Below are 23,657 nucleotides of genomic sequence, written 5' to 3' on the forward strand. Positions count from 1 at the left end.
GGGAACTCGACAAGAAAGATTCGAAAATTTCTCCGGAATTCCCATGCTGTGACCTGCTTATCTTTTCCAATAGTAGTGATGTCTTTTGGGATTGATCATTGCTCTAAAAGAATGCGCTCGTTTTCAAATTAAATTTCAGAAGACTAAATAAATTTGGCTCTGTATCAAAGTTCTGATTATTTAGAAGAAAAGTAATGGATGAGTCTTTTTGGTTATATCTGCTTGTAGAGCCAGTTTACTCTAAGTAGTTAGATCTTCGCATCGCGAATTAACTCTTGTAAATGGTCTGGTGAAAGTGCGAATTAGATAGAATGCCTTCATCTAAAAAAAGACGTAAAAGGTGAAAGTGTTTGGTTTATTATATTGAATTTTTTGTTAATTCAACAAAAAAAAGACAAGATCGACTTCTAATACAGATAATCAATCAAAAGGATCTTTCTTTATCATATATTCCAGACGCATGTCTACAAATACATGGTTCGTATTAAATATTACGAAATAAGTTGATGAAGGAAATCGTTTAGTTAGCTTGATATATGACACCGATTGCCCTTTTTATATCTTCGCACTTCAAGATAAATGAGAATGTTTATATATATGCTTAAATGTAAGAACCCTTTTCAATGGAAAATTGATAATATACATGTGAGGAAATGGTATATTTGAAGCTAATAGAGTGAAATGTTTGTTGCAACAGTGCTCAGCATTGGCATCTCTGAAAATATAGAAGTACTTAAGGAAATAAACATTGCGAAGAGTATTTCTAATAGAATAACTTAAACACAAGTAGCAGAAATAATTTCATTTAACTGCTTGTCATCAGATTACTCATCATTTAATTTTAAACGTTATAGCACAATTTTCTTTAACTGTAATTCGAATCTATACCAATACTAAATTTCTCAGTATAATGCACAGTGATTTATATTGTATAGCTTTTTGTCTAATCGTGACTATTAACGTGAATGTATCTGACTTTCAGTAGGAGACTTAAATCCATTTCAGTAGCAAAGCAGAACAAACTCTCTCATTATCAGAATTCATATATCACACGTAACTATTACCAATATGTCCTAAGACGGTTTTCATGTTTATAAGGGACGAGATCAAACCAAGTAGAGAAAAACTAATCCCACAGCTGAAGAAAATGAAGAAAAAAATAAATTAACATTGAACCGTACAATAAATGTGGCCAAATCGATGTGTCACACGAGATTTGGAATTTCACATACAGGCACACTTCTGCATATTCGCACTTACACAGTTGCTCCTCCCCCTCACCTTCAATCACAAAAATCACTTTTTTTTATACACACATTTATACATGAATTCATAATAATCATATCAATATTTTCAGGACTAAATTTAGCTAATCAGTAAACATATATTTGAATTAACCTGTCATCTAATCTATTACTACAATCAGTTTTTATTTTTATCAGGTATTCAGTAGAGCTTGGTTAATCGAAGCTCAACAGACTCCTACTATTTTTTCCTTCTATATGTCCTAAATTTATATCATCATCATCAGTATTTCTAGTAGGCACTTAAGTGTCCATGACGTTTCAAGTGATCTTAGATTTCGTAACCATACTTCTAGGATATGCCTGGAAGTATTCTTTTCTCTTTAAACCGCGTGTAATCTACTGTGTTTAAAAACTAACAAATGTCGGTTATTTTCAAATTTACATTGGTAAGCAAAGCATATTTTCATTAATAAAATCGATAAATCTACTATATTTAACAGATAATTTAGAAGTATTAACTTTCTCAACCTCTTAAAGCTGCGTTGTTACTGATTTATTCAAGAGCGTTAAATCTACGGACACAAGAATTCAGTTGAGTTAATTTATAGGTCACAATTTTTTTTCTCATTTTTAACTAGTCAATATAATACACGAGTAAGGAATTTCATTATTTTGGCAACAATTCTTTGTTCTTACTTTTTTCTCCGTTTGGCGAGCAGATTTAAATAAACTGGATTGTACGTGCTGTTAATTATTAGCCTATTGTGTAACGTGAGATGCGATATCATTCAGGTGAATAAAAAGAAATAAAAGGAAAAAGCAAATAAACCACTGATATCGAGGGTTATTATAACTGATACTACATAATATTCACAGCTGATGATTCTTCATTTCTCTTTAATCCTATCTCAATCAGTAGCTTATTTTGAAGAGCAATAAGAAAATCATTCGCAGTAACGAGTTTTGAAGAATGCTATCAACACTGACCCCGACAGTTCATGTACTTCTCTTGGAGTGTTACGTATTCCCTAAAGCGTGAGAACCAAGTTCTAAAGACAAGCACGAAAAAAAAAAAAAACTTGATGATAAGGTTTCTTAGGACATGCGCGCGCCTAAGTTATTGATAGATAAGTGGCGATGTTGAAACGGTGGATAAAGCTGAAGGAATTATTTATCTTCTTAACTGCTTGTTCAATACACGATTTAATCAGAAATGCAAGTATCTAACGAAAACAAACTGGATGGAGAGTCGTACGAATTTCAATCACTTTCTGTATCTGAACCAAAAGAAAATGCAGAAAAGCAAGCACAAGAAAATAAGGAAGAAGATGAAAAAATAGAATGCGGCATCTTCGGTTGTAAACCAAAATTGCTTCAGATATTTGCTACGCCAAATGGATTCTTCTTTTGTTTTACCGCATTAGGAGTATGTCAGGGAGCATTTTTCACCTACCTAATAGGATGTCTTTCCACCTTGGAGAAGCGGTACTCTTACGAAGGCAAAACCAGTGGGATTATCATGATTACAGACGAAATAGTTCCGGCAATATTTGGTTTTTTACTTGGATACTTTGGAGGAAAATCTCACAGACCACGTATTCTCAGCGTAGGAATTGCGACCAATGTTCTCGGTGCTTTTGCATCTGCCATGCCTTATTTCATTTTTGGTCCTCCGGATGATTCCCATTCCCGAAAGGCCTTTCTTACAGATTATATAAATCAAACGAAGGTAGAGTTATGTGATCATGCAGCAAGGAAAGAATCTTGTGAAAACAATCCTACTTTCTTAGCTGTGTTATTCCTATGTATTGGAAACGGTCTGAAAGGAATTGGTAGTTTAACGTATTATACTATAGGGACTGCGTATTTGGATGATAATCTGAAGAAAAAAAATTCTCCTCTTTATTTTGGTAAGTACATTTAATAAATATATATCCTAATAATATTTCCCTCACGTGCTTAAAAAATATAATGTAGTTTTTAATAGTTAAATGCGTACAGTTCCCAAAATAATGGTAGTCCTGGGGGAAGGGAGTGACACTCAGTCTAAGTTCGGCATTTGCACAGCTGCACATTAAGTATTGCGCACATCGAATTTCCGTAGCTCGATCGCTGACGATGATGACCTTTGGCTGAAAACAGATCCAATTCCTGCTAGGAACATTTATAAGGTATTTTAGGTTGAAGTATTATACATTAATAGATATAAATACAGGGAGACTAACATTTCTCGTTGTAGATATAGTCAAAGAAATTTTTACGAACTATTAAAAGAGATAATTCGGAAAATCTTTGAACTTACCTATCTCCTGTTATTACCTGGTTATATAAACTTATATATCTATATATATATATAATAGCAAATAAAACGTAACATTTATACATGCATACATTTTTTTATTAAATTCTTATTTCTGTTTAGAGTGCTTCCGTTTTTTTTTAATTAATAATAGAAGACATTTTGGTAATAATAAGAACAATTTTACTTTATTTTTTGCATGCTGAGAGGCCCACTTGTTTCGTGCTTAATTGTCCGACTAAATGCCTTTTCACATAGTTTCATTCCAATGCGATTTCAATATATTCATCAGATTCCTTATAATCTGAGGGATGTATTAAAATCAGCTGACGCAATCACTGCTTAATTATAGTCGCGGCAATATGTATTTTATCTTCAAATACATTCAACTTTTATTCCAAAATAAATAAGTAATAAAAGTTTGGTTTTCAATTTCCGTATTTTTTAATGAATTTATTTTACAGTCCAATCACATAAGAATGAAGGAAGTTGTTTTTCCATTTATTATTATTATTATTACACCTCTAGGGAAGCAAGAACTCATGGAGAGATGCCGCATATCACCCATACCTGCGGTCATACCTTCTTTTAAATTCGTTCACACCGGATGCACTCACTATTCCGACAGGCAATTGCTCCACTCACTCATCCCTCTGTGAGGAAAAAATCTAGCTCTTTTTCCTTTCTTAACCGTACATTTCTTAACCCCCCCCCCTTGTGCTCTCTACCCTTCCACATAATGAAGAATTTTATCAACCGAATTTTATAACGGCCTCTCAAAAGTTTATAGACCTCTAGCATCATCACTCTTCTTTCTCCTATCAACCAGTCTCCACAATCCCATACTCTCAATCTATTCTCTTAATCTGCATTCCATAATCCCGATCATCTTTGTTCTTCTTCTTTACATTCTTTCTACATCTCCTTTATCCCCTCTGATCAGAGCAGAATAAATCTAACTACAGTAGTCCAGGTGGAGTAGTATCAAGGCCTTGTAAAGAGGCAAAATTACTTCCTTATCCTTATATATATCAATGTTTGTTTCACACATCGAAATTATCTTCTGAGTTGTATTTCATGTTTTGTAATATGACTGTTGACCTTCAGTTTCCTATTGACTATAACTCCAAGATCTCTAGGCCTCATCAGTTTCTTGTTACATAATCAGAACGTCTTATATAATTTACGCTGGAAATGTCATTATGTCAAAGTGCATAACTTGACACTTGTACTAATATTGAATTGATAGTCTTTATCATTTGACTACAGTTCCAGCCTATTCAAGTCATTTTCGAAATGCTGTATATGGGTCGCATCGCTGATCATCCTGTCTATCTTTGTATCATCAACAATTAAAGATCTAATTCTAGAACTTTCCCAATATCATTAACGCACTGATTGAACAACAATAATCCACGACTGATCCCTGATATACATCAATAATCACCTTAAATCTGGAAGATCCACACCCACCACATACCATTTCCTGATACCTATCCATTAGCCACCCCATTATTCAAGTCAGTAGTTTATATTCCAATTCCACATACTCCAGTTTATACAACAGCCTTTCCTGTACCATGCTATCCAATCCTTAGCAAAATCTAACAGAATCATAGTGTATCCATTCTATTTATTCTACCCAATCAATGTTTGGATAATTTAAGTCAATAATAATTACTCGCCTAGTAACCATCAGAGTAATTTAGTGATGCATTCCATCGTCCTCAGCAGCTGAACTATCAGATGTGAAGTAACACTCCACCATATATTTTATCCTGATAGCCTCCACTTCATACCATATAGTCTTGAGTTCACACCATATAGTCTCAAACTCACTGCTGCATTGGACATTATTATTGCCTTCATGAGTTTCTACCCTAACCGGACGCATATCATCTGATATCACTATAATATCCCTCCGCTTCTATTTATTCTGTCCTTCCTAAAAATACTGTACCTTTACTCTAGATTCTAGTTAATATATCTGATAGCCAAGTTTCATTAATGTCAATAATCTTAGGTCAAAACATATTCACAAAGGCAACCAACTTTACCCATCTGTTTTTGATGCGTCTTGTGTTTGTGTAGAGGTAACAAGTTACTCCTGGGTTTTTTGAATGCACAGTATATTCGAAAAGACAGTATTCTTGGCCACTAGATGCTTAGAAATTGCTGTTTACACAAAGCGTTAATGCAAATCTTCCATCTATCAACCGGAATAGAAAAGAAATATAACCCACTTATCATTCAAGTCTTATGCTCTCAATAACTAAGGTCATAATCATATACAGTTTCTTCTTCTTCTTCTGTAGATCCCTTCCTTGGCCCCTTCCTGTTCTCTGTCATTACAATGGAACGCTACGACCTTTGGGACCACCCTACTCTTTCATTGTAAGATTAACTGCCTTCACCCCTAACAGTAATTAGGGAACCGTGTGTTCCAGAAATGATATTCGTCTTATAAAATCTCTGCTTTTTTTATACTCAACTAGCTTTTTTTATACTCAACAAACTCCACAGCATGGAAGCAAGTCAACATTGAACTCATTCACAAAAAAGGAGATAAAAGTCTGTTATTATCAAACTATTCTCCCCTGGTCCCAAGTCAGTCCTCTTTATAATCCATGTCAGTCAATAATGACTATGTGCCTTTCGCTGGAAGGATTTAAGTTAGAGCCTACCTAGGAAATCTTCATAACGACTTTTTACATGAAGGTGAACGAGCCATTCTCATACGCGAAAGTGAGGTTTTCTCCTGGAAACCAGACTTTTCATCCCACAAAACAGACAAAACGACAGAAGAACACACATGCATTAAAATTCTACACTAGACTGATTAATTATTTCACAATATGAAATAATAAAGAAAATTATGAACCATCAGCTTCTTCCCCAACCAGAAGCCTTCAATTTAATTACTGAACACAAGTACGGATTCAGCCCGTTTAGATCACGAGATTCTCTTAGCTTACATCACCTAGATCTGGACACAATAGAAAGGGTCAGAGAAGCCTGCGCTGTTATTCTCCCTATTTCCATTGCATTCGATATGGGAAGGGAAGGATGCTCAGCAAACTGCCATCTAATGGTGTCTTTCCACACTTTAATTTGGTCATTCATTGATGCCCTGGTAGACGGCTATCTCTCGTCATATCTCTCTACTACTCTCCTCTCTCATTCATAAATATACGTCTTTCACTCCATTTGAAAGACTCCATTTGACTTCACTACTCCATTTGAGATTACAGCAGTAAAACAGTTTTCCACAGGTTGGCCGCCAGAGAGTGAAGGCACCAGATAGGGCAAGCGACCAAATCCGATGGTAATGCATGTTTCAGGCTTCCCGATCAGGTGGCGAATAATCCTGCTGCCGCGTACCCTGCCAGGTCGTGCCTGAAGGGAGATCAGATCAATGGTATGCAGGGGGAGACTGTTTGAGGCCACACTTAACAGGAGTCTGGGAACTCCTGTGTGTTATGTAAACAAGTCCCTCTCCTAAGATGCATGCCCCTTCTCTTTGTTTTCTGAATCGACCACCCTACACATGAAAGTCAGTCATAAAAATACTAGTTTTAACTGCGGATATAAAAAATCTCTACTAAAAATAACAAAAAAAGTAAAATATGAAAAATATAACAAAAAATATAACCAAGTAATGAAACTAAATACACTCCAATCAACTCAAAATAATACCTAACTTTTTTCCCAATAAGAAACACTTCAATGTTCGTTTCACCAACATTAGCGGAATTAATATAAACATTAGTGGCATTCATCACCATTTATGCACACCAAACCCGATCTCTTTTTCCTATTTTCCTAATAGAACCTTAGTTGGCATCCTCCACGACCACAGTCCACCTCAACTATATCAGCTACATTCTACATGATGCACTTCGCAAAAAGGTGGAACGTATGCTTTTATGAAATATGATATCACCTGTCTAAAGCTAGCCAACTTAGAATCCTTACTTTTCGATCTGCTCGGACTCAAGATTTCTTTACTTTTCACTTTTCCTTACCTCAATTGCTTTTTCTCACTTTACACCCTTCATTTACTGCCTTTACCGCTCTCCTAACTCTAACAATCCTGCTGACATTTTGGACTACTTATCACTAAAAATTGATTTCTTATAAACTAATTGCACAAATGGTTTTTTGAGAACGTTAACGTTCACAACACTAAACTGGCTCCCCTACTCTAACTTCAGAGATTTGTCATCAGTCATGAGCAGACACAAATAGCCAATCTACCAACAAGATACCAAACGATCCACACCATTCTACCAATGTCCTTGATCTTTTTTTAACCAATTCTTCCTCCAAATATACTGTGGATCTCTGCTTTCCCCTTGGCAACTCTGATCACAATCTTATTCAAGTCTCGTTCTCTACAGCTCGTCATTCGCCCAGCCAATCTCAGCCTCGTATCCTATGTCACTATAATTGTGCCAACGCGACAACCTCCGTAATTTTTATGCTCCTTTTCCATGGTTAGACTCTTGCATTCGCTCTCATGATCCAAACATCTTCACTGAACTGGTAACCGAAATAACCCTCACTCAAATGAGAACCTTTATTCTCCGCTTCATTGCAAACCCCAGACCTGTATCTAAGCCCTGGTTTTCACAAAAAATATGCATCTGCTATCCATGATAAAAATACAATTTATGTTCAGTGGCTTAATTAAAACCTCTCACAAGTACTTCAGCTTACATAACAGCTAGAATAAAATGTAAAAAAGATCAATGATTCCAAAATTGGTTTCGTAAGAATGAAATGTAATAAACTCAAATTACAGTCAAACCGTCTGGTCTATTTTTAAGGTTGTTGGGTGTAACTTCTGGCCTTCTATTTTACTACTTCTCTTGCATTCTGATAGCAATATGGTAACCTCACCCAAGGTAAAAAGGCAGACCGCTTGGCATCAATTTTATCTCTCCAAAATCCTGTCTGGACGACCACAGCAAATCCCCTTTCGTACTTCCACAAACTGCACACTGCATGCTTCCTCTGAACTTTATCCGAAAGGACATCATCCAAATCCTCATTAATCTTGATACTAATAAGGATTCTGGTCCAGATGGTATTCCTCCTGTTGTGCTCCAGAATTGACACCAATCCTATATCGTCTAGATAAACTTTCATATTCTACTGCATCTACCCAACTACAAGGAAACAAGCCCACATCCAGCCTGTATACCCAAAAAGAGAGACAAAAGTCACCATCCAACTATCGTCCCATTGCTTTCACCTCAGTGATGGAAAAGGTTATCAACAATCAGCTTCTTCATTACCTGGAGACTCATCAGTTAATTAACAATAATCATATGGATTGCACCATTCTCGTTCCACGGCCGATCTCCTAGCTGATCTCACTTACCACTGGACTCAGGCCATTGAAAGATTTGGAGAAACTCATGTTAACGCTGTCAGTATTTCTAAAGCATTTAATCGTTCCTAGCACTGAGGCCTCGTAAACAAACGGCCATCTTATGGCTTCCCTTCTACGCTCTGTGATTGTATTGCCATCTTCCTCACTAGTCTTTCATTATGTGTCATGGTGGATGGCTTCCTCTAATCAGATTTCTTTATTAATGATGGAATGCCTCAGAGTTCTGTGCTCACATCCACGCTTTTCCTTCTTTACATCAATGACCTCCTTTCTCTGAACTTTAAATCCTATTCACAGCTTCGCCGATGACAGTACTCTTCATTCCTCTTCATCATTAGATAAACCCTGCAGTACCCTAATGTTAATGTTAGATGCCTCATTAATAATATATTTCAATGCCAATCCCCCCCCCCTCAAGCCTGCTTTTTTTTTTTTTTTTTTTTTTTTTACCAGCAAGAAAAAATCCTACTTCTTTCTCTCTCATTTTTGATAATGTTCCAATTTCCTTTCAACATCAACTTTCTCTTCTTAGATTGACTGTCAAATCCAGTTTATCCTGGCACAAACATAGCACTCACATAGCCTCTTTAGCCTCTAAAAAGCTTGGTGTTCTTTTCAACTTCTAACACTCTACATATCTCAGATCCTTCAACTTTGGAGTACTGGTCCCACATTTCGGGTGGAACACAGAAGACCTCTCTACGAATTCTTGATAATATTCAGAAGAGAACAATCCACTTAATAGACGACTCTTCTCTCACAGAATCCCTCCAGCCATTTTATCATTGGGGGCTCGGCTTCAGTGCTGTGCCTTTTCTATAGATACTGTCATTGGAATTGCTCCTCTAAATTGGCTGCTGCTACCGTTTCTCCACTTTCTTCTAACCACAGAAGAACTAGAGCAGCCACTAGCTAATACCCATACACTGCCCAGCTTCGAACACACTCAACTGACTTATCATCACCTTCCTTCATTCCACCCACCTCTATTCTTTGGAATAATCTTTCCCCATACCGTTTTTCCACTTAACACAACCTCACACTATTTAAGAACATATTAACAGACTACATATTTCCTTAATCACTTGCCCACGCATGACACTGTAGTGTTATAGGTCTTGTGACCTTTAATATGGGAGATCAACATGCAAAAAATTCGATATTCGCTTGGCACAAAAAAACAAACAAAAAAAATTCGAATCGCACTTTCGCTTCATGCAGTTTTTACACCGTGGCTAACTGCTATTCATAATCGAGAATGGCCATCGTAAAAGACCTGAAGAATTAAGTAAATAAAGGGATAAATGAAATAATCATAAGATTAAATATTAAAATGCTCTATTTTACAAAATGCTCTATTTACAAAAGGTCAAACAATAAGCTGAAAACAAAGGGATATAATATTTTAATGAATTTATTAGGTTTTTTTAAAATGATTAATGTCAATCGTCTATTCTCTGTTTAAGGCAGTAATTTCCAAAATATAAGTAGCCCTGGTCCGTATAATTTTACTTATATGTTTATTGTACGTTCTTTCATTTAATTTCAGCAAGAAACTACTGGAGAATTCGTAGCCAGTCGGTTTCAATGATACCATTTGGATGGCTGGACCAAGATTTCAACCCCATCTAGGAAGAAAAAAACTTTATCATGGTTTTTATTTCAAAGCAAATTAAAGGTTGCAGGTATTTTCTCGCAGAAACTCGGGTTATTCATTCTTCCCGCAAAACGAGTAATTGGCCGAAGAACACACTCAATATGCAGACATTGGATTATAAGATTAGTACCTTATTCCAACGAATCTGGTTAGTAAAGTCTGCTTGGTACAATATAAGTCTAATTTTTTAAGCAACTTCGAACCTTCAAATCCATGTTTCCTTAGGAACAATGCTGACATCTCCATATAAGATGAACTAACTCGCTTTCAGTTTAGAAAGAAAAAGAAATAACAGTTCTTAGGGTTCTAGACTAGATTTGTAATCTGGTTTTTTCCTCCCAATGAAAGGCATTATTGATAGAGACTGAGCCCGGAAGGTTAGAAAATTCCATAAAATTAATACACTATGCTTCCAATAATATAATTAGCGTAAAACTGTTTTAATCTTAGTCCTACCTAAGAAAATGGTCGTAAAGCATATTAGTAGCACAGATAAGATAAGAGTTGTTAATGTGGAAACCCGTTCGGAGAAAAGTATAGTTCAAGCCACTTCAGACTTCCGTAAGCAGGGATGTATTGGTCTCACACAGGAAGATAGAAATAATCTAATACTAATCCCATTTCTTATTTACATCGTTTGAACATATATTATTGTTTGTGTTTTTTTTTCAGTATGACGTTCCTAAAATCGCAGTGTACAAATAGAGTGTACAAATTTCTTCCCCTGTGTACAAAGAGTGATATTTGTGACTAGGATTACTTTTAAAATAGCAAATGTAATATCCTCATTTTATTAGTGCCTGAAACTTTGAATTCCACCCATCTGAATATCTGTTGTTTAAATTTATAAAAGTGATAAGAGATCCGATGGTATCTCCACCTTGACGTGGTGGGAGAGGGGAATGCTTGCGTGCTTCGACAACTCCGAGAGCTATGCCAACGGTAGTGCAACTACCAGAAGGACCACCCAAGCTGGACAGGTCTTCGTGGAGGGGGTAGGAGCCAGACTAACAGAGATACCTAGGAGAGGGAAACTCCGATACAAACGCTGGTCGTGTCAAGTCAGTTCTGGCAGCAGCAGCAGCTTCCAGAATTACTTGAGGCTGAAGACAATTGATCTTAGAAAGGCTCATAGTCAGAAACGTACAAGACAGACCAATTTATAGCACTAAGGGTTGTAACACTGCGATGTGGAAAGCAATGGGAAACTGCCACATTAATATCACTAGAAAAAAGCAGCATGAAACTAGAAACAATCAAAATGAGATCGCCGATGGAACCTACATGAGACGAGTCATGCCCTGCAGGAAGCCTGATTTCTACTTTTTCATGCTGAAAAAGTAGAAATCAGACTTCTTAGGTCGTAAAACAGCGAAACCCTGATATCAAGACAGAAAGAAGCGGAAAAATCATACAAACATAGGAACATGGAATGTAAAAACCCTATTAGAAATAGGAAAACTTGAAAACGTTAAAAAGGAAATGAAGAAGATTAATATAAATATACTGGGAATATGTGAAACAAGATGGCAATTTCTGGAGCGACGACTACAAAATAATATTCTCCGGAAGTGAGAAAGGAAAAGCAGGGGTAGCAATAATAGCGACCACAACCTTGTATTGATGAAAACACAATTGAAATTCAAAAAACAACCAAAAAAGCACAACAACACCAACACACAAAGATGAACATATTGAAATAAAAAATGAAAACACCAAAAGACAATTCCTGGAAACCACCAAAAAACTAACACAAGAAAATGCGAAGGAAAACAATAACGCTAAGTGTAATCAAATAAAAGACAATATCCTAAAAGCTAGTAACAAAATACTAGGAAGAAAAGCAATACAAGAATACAGAAAAAGTAGAATAGAACACAAAGAAAAATACAACAAATTAAAAATCTGATAACAAGAAAATGTAAGCAAGCGCAAAAGAATAATATCTCCATGAAGCATGTAAGACAGAAGAACTGTTTAATGAAGGAAATCTGTAGAAACAGCTTATAACCAAATAACGAAAATCAGCAACAAAGTGAAAAAAGGCCACACACATAATAATGCCTTAATAGATGAAAATGGTAAACTAATTATTTATTCTGAAGAAATGTTAGAAATATGGAAAAATATCTTGAACACCTGTATCATGGAGAACAGGAAGAAGAAAATGACACAGAAGCTAAAGACAACAGTGGACCATCAATGATAAAAGACGAGTTTGAAAAAAAGCACTTAAAGACTTAAGTCAGAAGAAAAGCCCAGGAATCCCTTCAAAATCTAGATGAGGAAACAAAAAATGATATATTTGAACTAATAGCTAAAATATATGAAATGGAGATCTCCCAGAACTCCACAAAATTCCTGATAATAAAAATCTCCAGAAAGAAAACGCTCTCCGATGTAACCAACTCTAATGTAATAATAGCTCTAATTGCAGACATTAGCAAAATCCTATTAAAAATAATACAAGACCGAATATATAACTACACAACTAGAGGAATACCAATATGGATTCAGGAAAGGAAAAGGAACAAGAGAAGTAATACTAAGCCTGAGAACTAAATCTAAAAAAGAATGGAGCTAAACCAAAAACATATATATGCTTCATGGATTTAGAAAAAGCATTTGACAAAGTTTGGAAGATGATGTGGAATATTATGAAGAAAAGTGAGATTGATTATAAGGACAGAAGAGTAATCAAACAGAAGACAAATCGGATACATAAGAACACATAATAAAGAAGAAACTGTACATATTAGATGTGGAATAAGACAAGGGTGCATATTATCACCCTTGCTCTTCAACATATATACAGGGTGTTCGGGATAAATTTGACATATTTATAATTAATTATATTTTTCCGTAAGTTACATGTATTAACACACACTTCTCTTCATTTAAAAGTTTGGACCCTTCTTCATTCATATACAAGATGTCAGAAAGGATGGATAGCTGGAACCCACCTGAATCATGGAAGAGAATAACTTGTATCATGATGATTCGTGCCCGCCATCAAAATAAGGATATTACGACTGCTGCCCAATGCTCCCTGAATACAGTAAAAACAATCAGGCATGAACTAGAGACTTGCAATGGTGACTACGAGGACGTAGCAAGAAGAAAGATCCCTAGCAGACGATCTGATTGCGTTCGTACAGCAGAATTCCTCGCAAATCTGCAGGAACAGGTGTTGAAGAACCCTGGCATTGGAATTCGGGCTTTGTTCGTGGAGTTGCTAACTGTAGTCAAGCCCTGGATAACAAGGGTAGCCAATGGTAGGCCGTATGTATGGCAGCAGGATTCGGCCCCTTGCCACACCTCTGGGAAAAGTCAAAAATGGTTGTCTGAAAATTTCTACGACTTCACCAGTCCAAATGTTTGGCCTCCAAACTCCCCAGACCTTAACCCCATGGATTATTTTGTATGGGGCGCAGTTGAAAAAGACACCAATCGCACTTCCAGTAATACAAAAGCCCAGTTAATGGATAAAATTAAAACAGTTTTTGCGGCCCTTCCCAGGGAGACTGTAGCATCAGCTTGTTCGAGGTTCCGAAGCAGAATTGAAGCTGTGATCGATGCTAATGGTGGTTATTTTGAGTAAATCTTGTTGATAGTATTGTAATTAACTCTGCCTGTAATGTTTTTTTGTCAATTCATTAAATTTAATAGATACAAAGAAGATTTTCTTTTTCCTTACGAAACTGTCAAATTTATCCCGAACACCCTGTATATATATATATATATATATATATATATATATATATATATATATATATATATATATATATATATATATATATATATATATATATATATATATATATATATTGAAAATGCCATCAGAGAAGTTAAAGAAAAAACAAACAGCCGCATAAAGATTGATGGAGCGAGTTATTTTGCCTCAGATTTGCAGATGATATTGCATCCATAGCAAAAAGCAGAAGAAGACTAAAAATGTTTATCAAAACAACAAATGAAATATTTAATAAATACCGTATGAAAATAAATTATGAAGGAAACTGACATTGAAAAAAACCAAAATTCTACTGGCAAGCAAGAAACCAAAGATCACAAAGAAATTTTAATTAAATGGGAAAGAGATAAAATAAGTAAAGAATTACAAATACCTCGGGAGTACAATAAATGAGGAGGGAAGATCAAATGAAGACGTAAAGATAAGAATATGCATAGGAAAAACCAATTCAATAAAATGGAAAAGGTATTAAAAGGAAACTTAAGTCTACAACTAAGGAAAAAACTTATGTATGGAGTATAGCACTTTATGGCAGTGAAACATGGACAATGGGAACAGGAGATATTAGAGATGAATGCAAAAGATAAAATGGTCAGACAAAAAAATCTAATGAAGAAGTGCTTAAGGAAGTAAATGAATCCAGAACACCGATAAAGAAATTAATAACAAGAAGAAACAGATGGATTGGACTTATCTTACGACATGAAAATCTGACGAGAAGAATAACGGAAGGCAAAATAAAAGGAAAAAGAGAAAATGGAATTGGAAGACCAAGGAAAAGATACTTTGATCAAATAAGACAAAGCACTGGACTAAAAACATACTATGAAATAAAGAGGAAAGCAAACAGAAGAGAAGAATGGAAGGAAATGCTGCTGGGCTACTAGTCATAAGACTGATAATAGAAGAAGAAAGACTACTTCCGAAGTGGCATGTTTCTCAACTTTTGTAGTTTGAGAGATTAAAGTGTGTGGATCTCTTCGTGAGTATTTTCTGGAGAACAAACATTTTACTTTTAAAATATGTTTAATTTAAATAACACCCACAAGTAAAATTTCAACTTCAGAAAACGCTGTAAATGTAACTGATACTTTTATGTAAATTATTTTAACTAATATTGCTATTTAGATTACTTCGATTCCTCGACTTTATGGGGACTCATCTTCCCTTTGTAAGGGGGGTGTCAATGATTTGAAAAACACTAGTCGAAGGCAACAAATTGTGACTGACTGACTGACATCAAGAACACAATGTCTAATAAAGATTGTACTCTGCACTAAATCAGGAAGTACATTGTTATAGTGATAACAATAAGTTATGTCAGCATAACTTATTTTTAAAGAGAGAGTTACTTAAAACGTTAACAGTTTAAAAGTTAAAAATTTAGTTGCAAATTGGCTGAAACAGGTGTCGTAAACGAAACTGTTTTAACTATAAAAATGGGAAGTATTTCTTATATTTAGATGTTATAATATATCCGAATCCTTAATTCCGTAAAAGCAACTTATACACATTTAATATGATTTTCCATAAAACACACTGAATAAAGCCACTTGCCTGTAATCATATTTTTAATATTATATTTTATTTGATTTTACAAGGATATTTTATTATATTTCAGGCACACTCTTCACGATCAGGTTACTTGGACCAGCATTTGGATTTTTGTTGAGTTCGTTTTGCCTTTCTTACTACGAGGATCCAACCAGTAAGCAAATGGAGTAGAAATAATTTGTGATTAAGAAATTAGCAAACAATGAAAATATAGAACTGACTTTTTTAAATCAAGTCAAAAGTTTAAAATTTTCAGTTTAAATTTAAATTTACATTTTAACTTAAGTTGAAATTGTATTATTAATAATAATAACAAAGTACAATATTAAAGAAATTCAAGCAATATACTTCTACAATATATTTATTTTTCTATTAACAATTAATCATACTAAATCTTGAAACAATTAATAATTATTAAATTATAATTAATAATAATAATAATAATCAGTGCAGAGAGAGAGAGAGAGAGAGAGAGAGAGAGAGAAAGAGTTGTTATGTTCACAGTAATTCTTCTCGTATTCGGAGGAATCAGGGGATTAGAATAAGGATATTATTTATTATTATAAATAATAATCTGATCTAATAAATAACAGTGTAAGGAATCAGATACTAATTATAATAAAGCTACATGACAATCACGTGATTATTTCAAAATTGCTGCACTGTTTTAGTTTTTCAGTTTTGGGGGATAAATACCATTAAAACCAAACTTAACTTATAGGATATATACATCAATGTCTGTTTCGAATTCTTCTTCGAAACCGACATTTAAGCCTTCATTTTAATACTATATTAACGAAAATACTCAGTTTATGTGCGCATTTAGTAAATTGTGAACTTCGTTATTCTTACTATAAAAAAGAGAGCCTGTTGACGGTGTCCGTGTGTTGGTTACAGAAGCTGTAACCAACACACGGAGCCAATGTACAAAATTCTTTCGTAGATAGTTACATAAAAAGTGGAATATGATCTTTTTATGTAACTCCTACCCACGAAAGGTTATAAACTTATAGTAAATCAGTATCATAGTGAGTGGAGAATGAGGAATTAAGAATGCGTGGTGTAATTCTGTTATTCAAACATCTGATATGAAAATGATAGAAAATAAAATTTTATATTACATTGAACGAATGCAATGTTTGTCCACTGGATTTGCGCTCTTTCATATGAAAGATTTGGGTTCAAGGCTATATTGGATCGCACCATTAATATCACCATTCAAAAGACAGAATTCAAGGTCGGATTGGACATCACTCATCAACATAGGTGATATATACAGCGAAATTCTGATAAACATATTAAATACATCGAATAAGAGTAAACTAAAATACAGAGAGGATATTGCAATATAGAAAACTGAAAACAAATAAATATAAAACAAAGGTGAAATGAAGCGCATATTTTTACCATAGGTAAGAACTTAAGCTTCGTACAGTTAAAACTACTATATCTGGAGCTAATACACTCAATCATGAAAAAATGAGAAAAATGAGAGAGAGAGAGAGAGAGAGAGAGAGAGGGGTGGGGGACATAAAACAGATTTTCAAAAATAACCAGATTTAAGTAATTAGATTTAAGAAAGAATTCTTTTGGAAAATTACTGTACTCATGAACTTTAAATATTTTAAATTTTTCAATGAGCCTGTGTAGCTCAGTGGATGTGGCGTTTGCACACCATCGCGCTAGGCCGCACGAAGGAAGTCTTGGTTTCGAGTCTAGTCGGCGACTAGAGGAAATTTTTCTAAGCCTTTTTTCGACCGGTTCCCGAGTTAGTCGATCTCTGGCACGGGCAAGCAGGTTTTTCCTCCCGGAAACTCGGGTTTTTCGTCCTGTAAACTCAAGAAAATCGACCGTAGAACCCACATTATTTCAGACATTAAAATATATTGTGTTAGGGTTAGAGACCACGAGATGGCGGCACATTTGAGCCGTCTCTCTTCACTGCGTACCGCTTAATTAGTGATAGCCTTGGGCCATCTGTCTCTGATTGGGTACCAGTGGAGATTGAACTGCCCACTCAGTCTCCAAAAGTTAGATAGGGCTAAATGGCCTCGCCTACTCCCGTATATACGGGAATAAAAAGGCGTTAGCTGATTTTTTTTTTTTTTTTTTTTTTTAAATTTTTCAATATAACTTTAAATATTAAATACATTTACGAAACAAAGCCATATTAGCATAGAATTCCTTGATATGGATTGCATATTCTACTGGAAAATAAAGAGACATTCACAGTATTTGCAATGAATAGAAGCATAATCTTTGAATTAAGCCGCAATGAGTCAAACAAATGAGCGTTGATCGCGTCCCGCTTTTTCTTCTCTTCCTAGTGATATTCGGTATAATATGATGCTGCACTCTCAGGTACGTCAGTAGAATTATTTTCATCCACATTCCATATTTATTGTGGTTTAGGAACTGTCAATATCTAATCAAGAGTTCGTGATCTTAGTGGCTGATGGTCAATTCGGGTATTTTATTGCATATTTCTGCTTTGAAGAAAAGCGACAAATGTTTGTTAACCATAACTATAGTCATTTGCATTGCCTCTAGACTTCGTACTTGCCATTGAGATATCAAATCGTGTAATCATTTTCTTAAATAGATTACGCACTTGCTACGACATACATAAGGTGAAAGTTCCCAGATGGTCCTAACCTGCCAGTTTACGTCTGATAAGCATTCTTGATGAGGAAAGAGAATACCTGGTTCGCAAAATCTAATGTTAATTTCCCACCCGCATCCTGACAGAGAAGAAATTAATCTGAACTATTCATACTTGAGAGACATCGTGTAACTACATCTTCAGACGGTGATCTGAATCACGCAGTGTGCCATTTGTGCAACAACAAATAAAAATCCGCACCAAAATGCACGACACTGGTTAAGAAAAGCAAATGCTAAATCACGGAAGCTCAGAAGCTAGATGTTCAGCTACCATTCTAGACATCTACTTGCTAAATATTTCAATACTTCAAATAAATACTTCAAAATATTCCGTTTCATACTTAGTGATTTAACATCACGCGGCGTATTATAATTTTAACGATCTATTGTTAGTATTCTAGCTTGTATTTTTTAAACTGTTCTTGTATTACCACTGACGATGGTCTGCTATTTCCAGACCGAAATATTTGGTTAAATAAATATCTTTCTTGTGATTACGTGATTATATCATCTACCTTCTGCTTAGATTTACTGAGAGAGATACATGTGTCACATGATGTGACAAAGTAATCCTTATACACCGTGCATGGCCTGCACAAGTTAATCTTCTAGTGAATCAATGTAATAATCATGTAAGGGATTGTTTCTTGACACCATAGATGTCTGTCGAACAAAAGATTTTTTAAAGAAAACTATGCATATTGGGAAAATATGGATGTCATTTTTATATTCAGTGCATATTAAAATCACATACTTCTGCATTTAGTAATAAATTGTACTTAGTTTCAGTTATTTCCCAGGAATTTTACTATTATTATTATGATCTGCACAGACTTAATGATAAATAAAACTAAACTGCAGCACCGGAGGGTGGTTTCCAGCTTGATAAGAGAAAGAGATAGGAGAGAGAGAGAGAGAGAGAGAGAGAAAACATTTGCTGTAAAAAAAAAAACCGTATATCACAACAACTACAAGTTGAATTTGTAATAATTACAAATCATTTTGAACTACTGGTATTTTCTGGAAAGACAAAAGTTTTTTTTCTCTTTTTATGTTGAATGTTTTCTTTTCAAATATCTGACTTCAAACTGAAGTTCATCGGTCAGAGGATATTTTTCTTGCAGTACAAACTTCAAACTTTGTTTTATTCCTAGTGAATCTGTATAAATTTCTGCTAGTCTCAGTTGCATGCCTGAAACGTTTTCTTTCGCTTTTTTTTTATAATCTAATTTGTATTAATATGTATATATTAAAAAGAACTAAAAGATAAAACCTGTTTTAATTCTTTCTTAATTTAATTTTCACTTAAATTTAAACAAATATATTGATTATCTTTACACAGAAGAGAGATTTGTTTTGAGACTAATACAATAACTTGTCATTTCTAGTCGATCCTGGATTCTCTCAGAATGATCCTCGATGGATAGGAGCTTGGTGGATGGGATTTGTGATACTTGGATGCATCCTTCTCATCTTCATTATTCCAATGATGCTTTTTCCTCGAACGTTAGTAAGAAAGAGTAACGCTCTGCCTTTGAAGGAACCCAAAAGGAAAAAGTCATTCAGTCCAAAGCAACAGATTAAAGGTATAATTTTATTTATTTAAATAAATTAAAACAAAAATTAACTACAGAATATAAAATTACGTTTTATCAGTTCAATTGAGTTTTATTTTGAAACAGTGAGATGCATGATGAAGTCATGCATCTCACTGTTTTGAAATGAAACAAAATAAGTGAAATGAAATAAGAACATATTGGTATGAATGTGAACATACTAACAAAACTTCATCAAGCAGATGGCTTGTCAGAATTTTAAAAGGGATTTTTGAAACTTGTATCGCTATGGGCAACTACGCCTGTTTTCAAAATGTGATATGTAGAAATTTATAATTTATAATTTTAGGTTTTTTTTTTATCAATGTATGTATATAATTTATTATCTAAATTTACTTAACCTTGATCTTTGTGACCCCTAGAGAAATATGTCAGATGCAAAAGTTATATTTTCTCATTTGTTAGTGTTGTTTATTCAACGTATATACACACCATTTTTATCTAAACCTTGATCTTTGTGGACTCTTGTAGCACACTGCTCATATAGATTGGTTCTGGTTATTTTACTGTAAAATAGATACAATTAAATATCGACTAGTTCTGGTTGTTTTATTGTATCTATTTGTATTGCTTACATTCATTACATTTGAAAAAGTCGCCCAGAAATCCATATGAAGTTTCATGAATTTTCCAAACTACCAGCTTATCGCTACCAATTTATTAACATTGTTTCTAGAGGTGGATCTGCTGGTTGTCGTTCAGTCTGCAAGATCCGTATTCAGATTCCATGTAGGAAGTAAAAACCTTTCGTTTTTACTTCCTACATTCTAGACCTATAAAAGAGATTTAAATGAAAGTGAGTTAGCTGGTCTTAGACATAGACAACAGTTTCTTCCGTGAAACTCTAATTTTACATTCTGTAAGACAAACCGAAAAAAAAAACACCATTTAGCATACATAATGAGTTGCTTTCAGAGCCTTACTTGATTTGGAATTTCGACTGATAATAATACATACCAATTAATGATTTGTGAATTATCTTACGTTCGCAGGTATTTGTACTCAAAATAGAAATGATTCATTTGAAGTTTCGAAGTTAATAAGAGGAGGAGGAGACAGAAGGAAAAAACACGCTTTTGGGGTGTTTTTATTATTTCCAACTCTAGATTTTTTTTTGTTTTTTTTTCAACTTGTATTAAGAGAAGCGTTAATTCCAGGTAATGCTTCGTTTATTTGTTTTTTTTTTGTTTTGGCTCGATGTAAGAAAATTAATGGTCAATGACTTGCTATAATACTTGAGTTAAGAGTCCCATCCATGACTCTCGATGAATCTTTAAGCTAAACATTAGTGTGTCACTGATTACAAAAATCATGAAGACTCAAACTGAATCTATTGTTTCAGTAAATAATTCCGGTTTTTAATTGAATATTATAGACAGGGAATTTTTATTTGATATGGTATACAACTGTACACGGGCCAAATTTAAAGCTTCAAATCCAATAAGCGAATAAACAAGAGAACTTTATAAATAAACTTTATAAATACGAAAAATGTCCATCAACGTCATTTTTTTCTAACCATGACAAATATGGAATTCAAGAATATAGTTGTTTTGTACATTATTTAACTGAAGAAACAAACGGAAAATTGGACTGAAATAGTTGAAATAGTGGATTGAATCGGAAACGGACGGAGAAGAAAGTAAAATTCCATAGACGTAGTTACAAGTCGCATTCTTCGACCTGTTTCTACCACTTATTCAACAGCTGTTTTACGTACTTTTGTCTGTAAAGTAAATAAATAAATAAGTGATATCTCATTTAAAAAAATCTCATATATAAAAATTGAGTAAGCAGTAGGATTTGCGGCTACTTGGATATCGTCATTGGCTATCCAGAATACCTTAAATTCGAATAATACCATTACCAGAAGTAACAACAACACTAACTAATAAAAAAGCAATACCAGTAAATCCTTTCAGAATTGCAGTCAGCTTTGTGCATGCGAGTAGCTCATTTTTTACATACCTTTTGTTCTTTTTTTATAAAATATACATAGAAAAACAGTTTATATTGATAACAAAATATTCTTTCTTAACTTAAATTAAGGGGATATTAAATCCCACATAGTTTCTTAAGTTCATTATATTTTTCAAGCAAATGCTTCATAATAATCGTATATTTTAGCCTAAAAGATCATATCAGGCCTATCACACAATAATTTACATTTTTTGCATTTCAGTATCTTACAAAATACGTATAACAATATATAACATTTAATGTTCATCAAGACATTTAATGAATTCAATTTCGTTTCTTTCCAGATATCCAAAAAGCTTTTTATAGGCTAATAACGAATCCAATTCTGATAATGCAAACTATTGGTACTATTTTATACCTTAATGGAATAATGGTGTTTTATATGATGACGCCAAAATATGTGGAGACTCAATTTAAACAGTCCGCTTCGAAAGCTAGTTTATATGTAGGTAAGCATTTACATTATTTATTTTCATTCTTGATTTCATTCATTGCTACATAAATTTTATGTATTTGCTGGCTGATAATTCAGGCAATATAAATTATTTTATTTTTCATCATGTTAGAATTCTTTGTTGGAAGTTTGTCAAACATATACGACTAAGTTGTCATCCATGACGTCGAAGCAATTACGAAAACAGCTTGTTCCCTTGTCTTCCTCAAAATGGCATCCTTAGAATTCATGGTAGTCATAAGGTGTCAAATGAGTAGTATGGGGAAGATCAGGACAGCCAAATACATTGTTCTTCCATTCCTTACGTAAAATGGTGTGAAATTGGGGGTTGTCATGGAGAAATAGGACTTCATTCATGTTTCTGATGGGCCTAACCCTAAGGATGGTTTTTTTTTCAATTTCTATAAAGTCTCCACGTGCTGTTCTGAATTGATCATGATACCTCTCTCTCTCTCTCTCTCTCCAAAAGGTTCACAAACAAGATCCATCTTTGTCTCAGTACACGGTTATTATGACTTTGTCCACAGAAGGAAGCCTTTTGAATTTCTTCTTGCGCGATGAATAATTTGGATAAATGAACCCATTTGATAATGAACCCATGTTTCACACCTGTGACTATGAGAGACACAAAAGCCTCGTTCTCGTTTAAGTAGTGCCGGAGAAGTTCCTTATAAAATACTTTCTTTACATCTTTGTGTTGTTGCTCAGTATTTTCCGGACCCACAATGCCCAAACCTTCTTGTAGCTGAGGCCATCAATAATGGTTTCCCGATACGACTACACTGTATAATAATGAGTTTTGATGGAACTACTACCTTTCATGATCAGCGTAACAATGCAAATCTTGTTATCTGTCGTCATCACTCTTGCTGGCTGGCCAGCATCGTCGCGGCTTGTCTCAGAACTCAGTGCCATTCTTAAAGTACGGGTATAGTAATTCATACCCGTCTCAAATTCTCTCCGCATTTGGACTAAAATTCCGGAGAGGCGTCCTTCCTGGAAATGAACATTATTTTGACATTCCGGACACCCTT

At 34.4% G+C, this 23,657-nt stretch overlaps 1 protein-coding gene across 1 annotated transcript in view; it reads left to right on the forward strand.

The window, feature by feature from the left end:
* The first annotated feature begins 2,400 nt into the window (after positions 1 to 2,400).
* Positions 2,401 to 23,657, forward strand: part of LOC150097502 (solute carrier organic anion transporter family member 74D-like) — a 30,295-nt gene continuing 9,038 nt past the window's right edge. Inside the window, exons 1-4 of the mRNA XM_090406860.1 lie at positions 2,401 to 3,157; positions 15,977 to 16,063; positions 19,962 to 20,159; positions 22,454 to 22,618. Of these exons, the coding sequence (XP_090262986.1) occupies positions 2,461 to 3,157; positions 15,977 to 16,063; positions 19,962 to 20,159; positions 22,454 to 22,618 (1,147 nt within the window). The 5' untranslated portion in view covers positions 2,401 to 2,460. The remainder of the gene's footprint in view (positions 3,158 to 15,976; positions 16,064 to 19,961; positions 20,160 to 22,453; positions 22,619 to 23,657) is intronic.

The sequence above is a fragment of the Typopeltis vanoorti genome, chromosome 17 (genome assembly GCF_054136105.1).
Source record: "Typopeltis vanoorti isolate ZY-2024b chromosome 17, IOZ_Tvanoo_1.0, whole genome shotgun sequence".
NCBI lineage: Eukaryota > Metazoa > Arthropoda > Arachnida > Uropygi > Thelyphonidae > Typopeltis > Typopeltis vanoorti.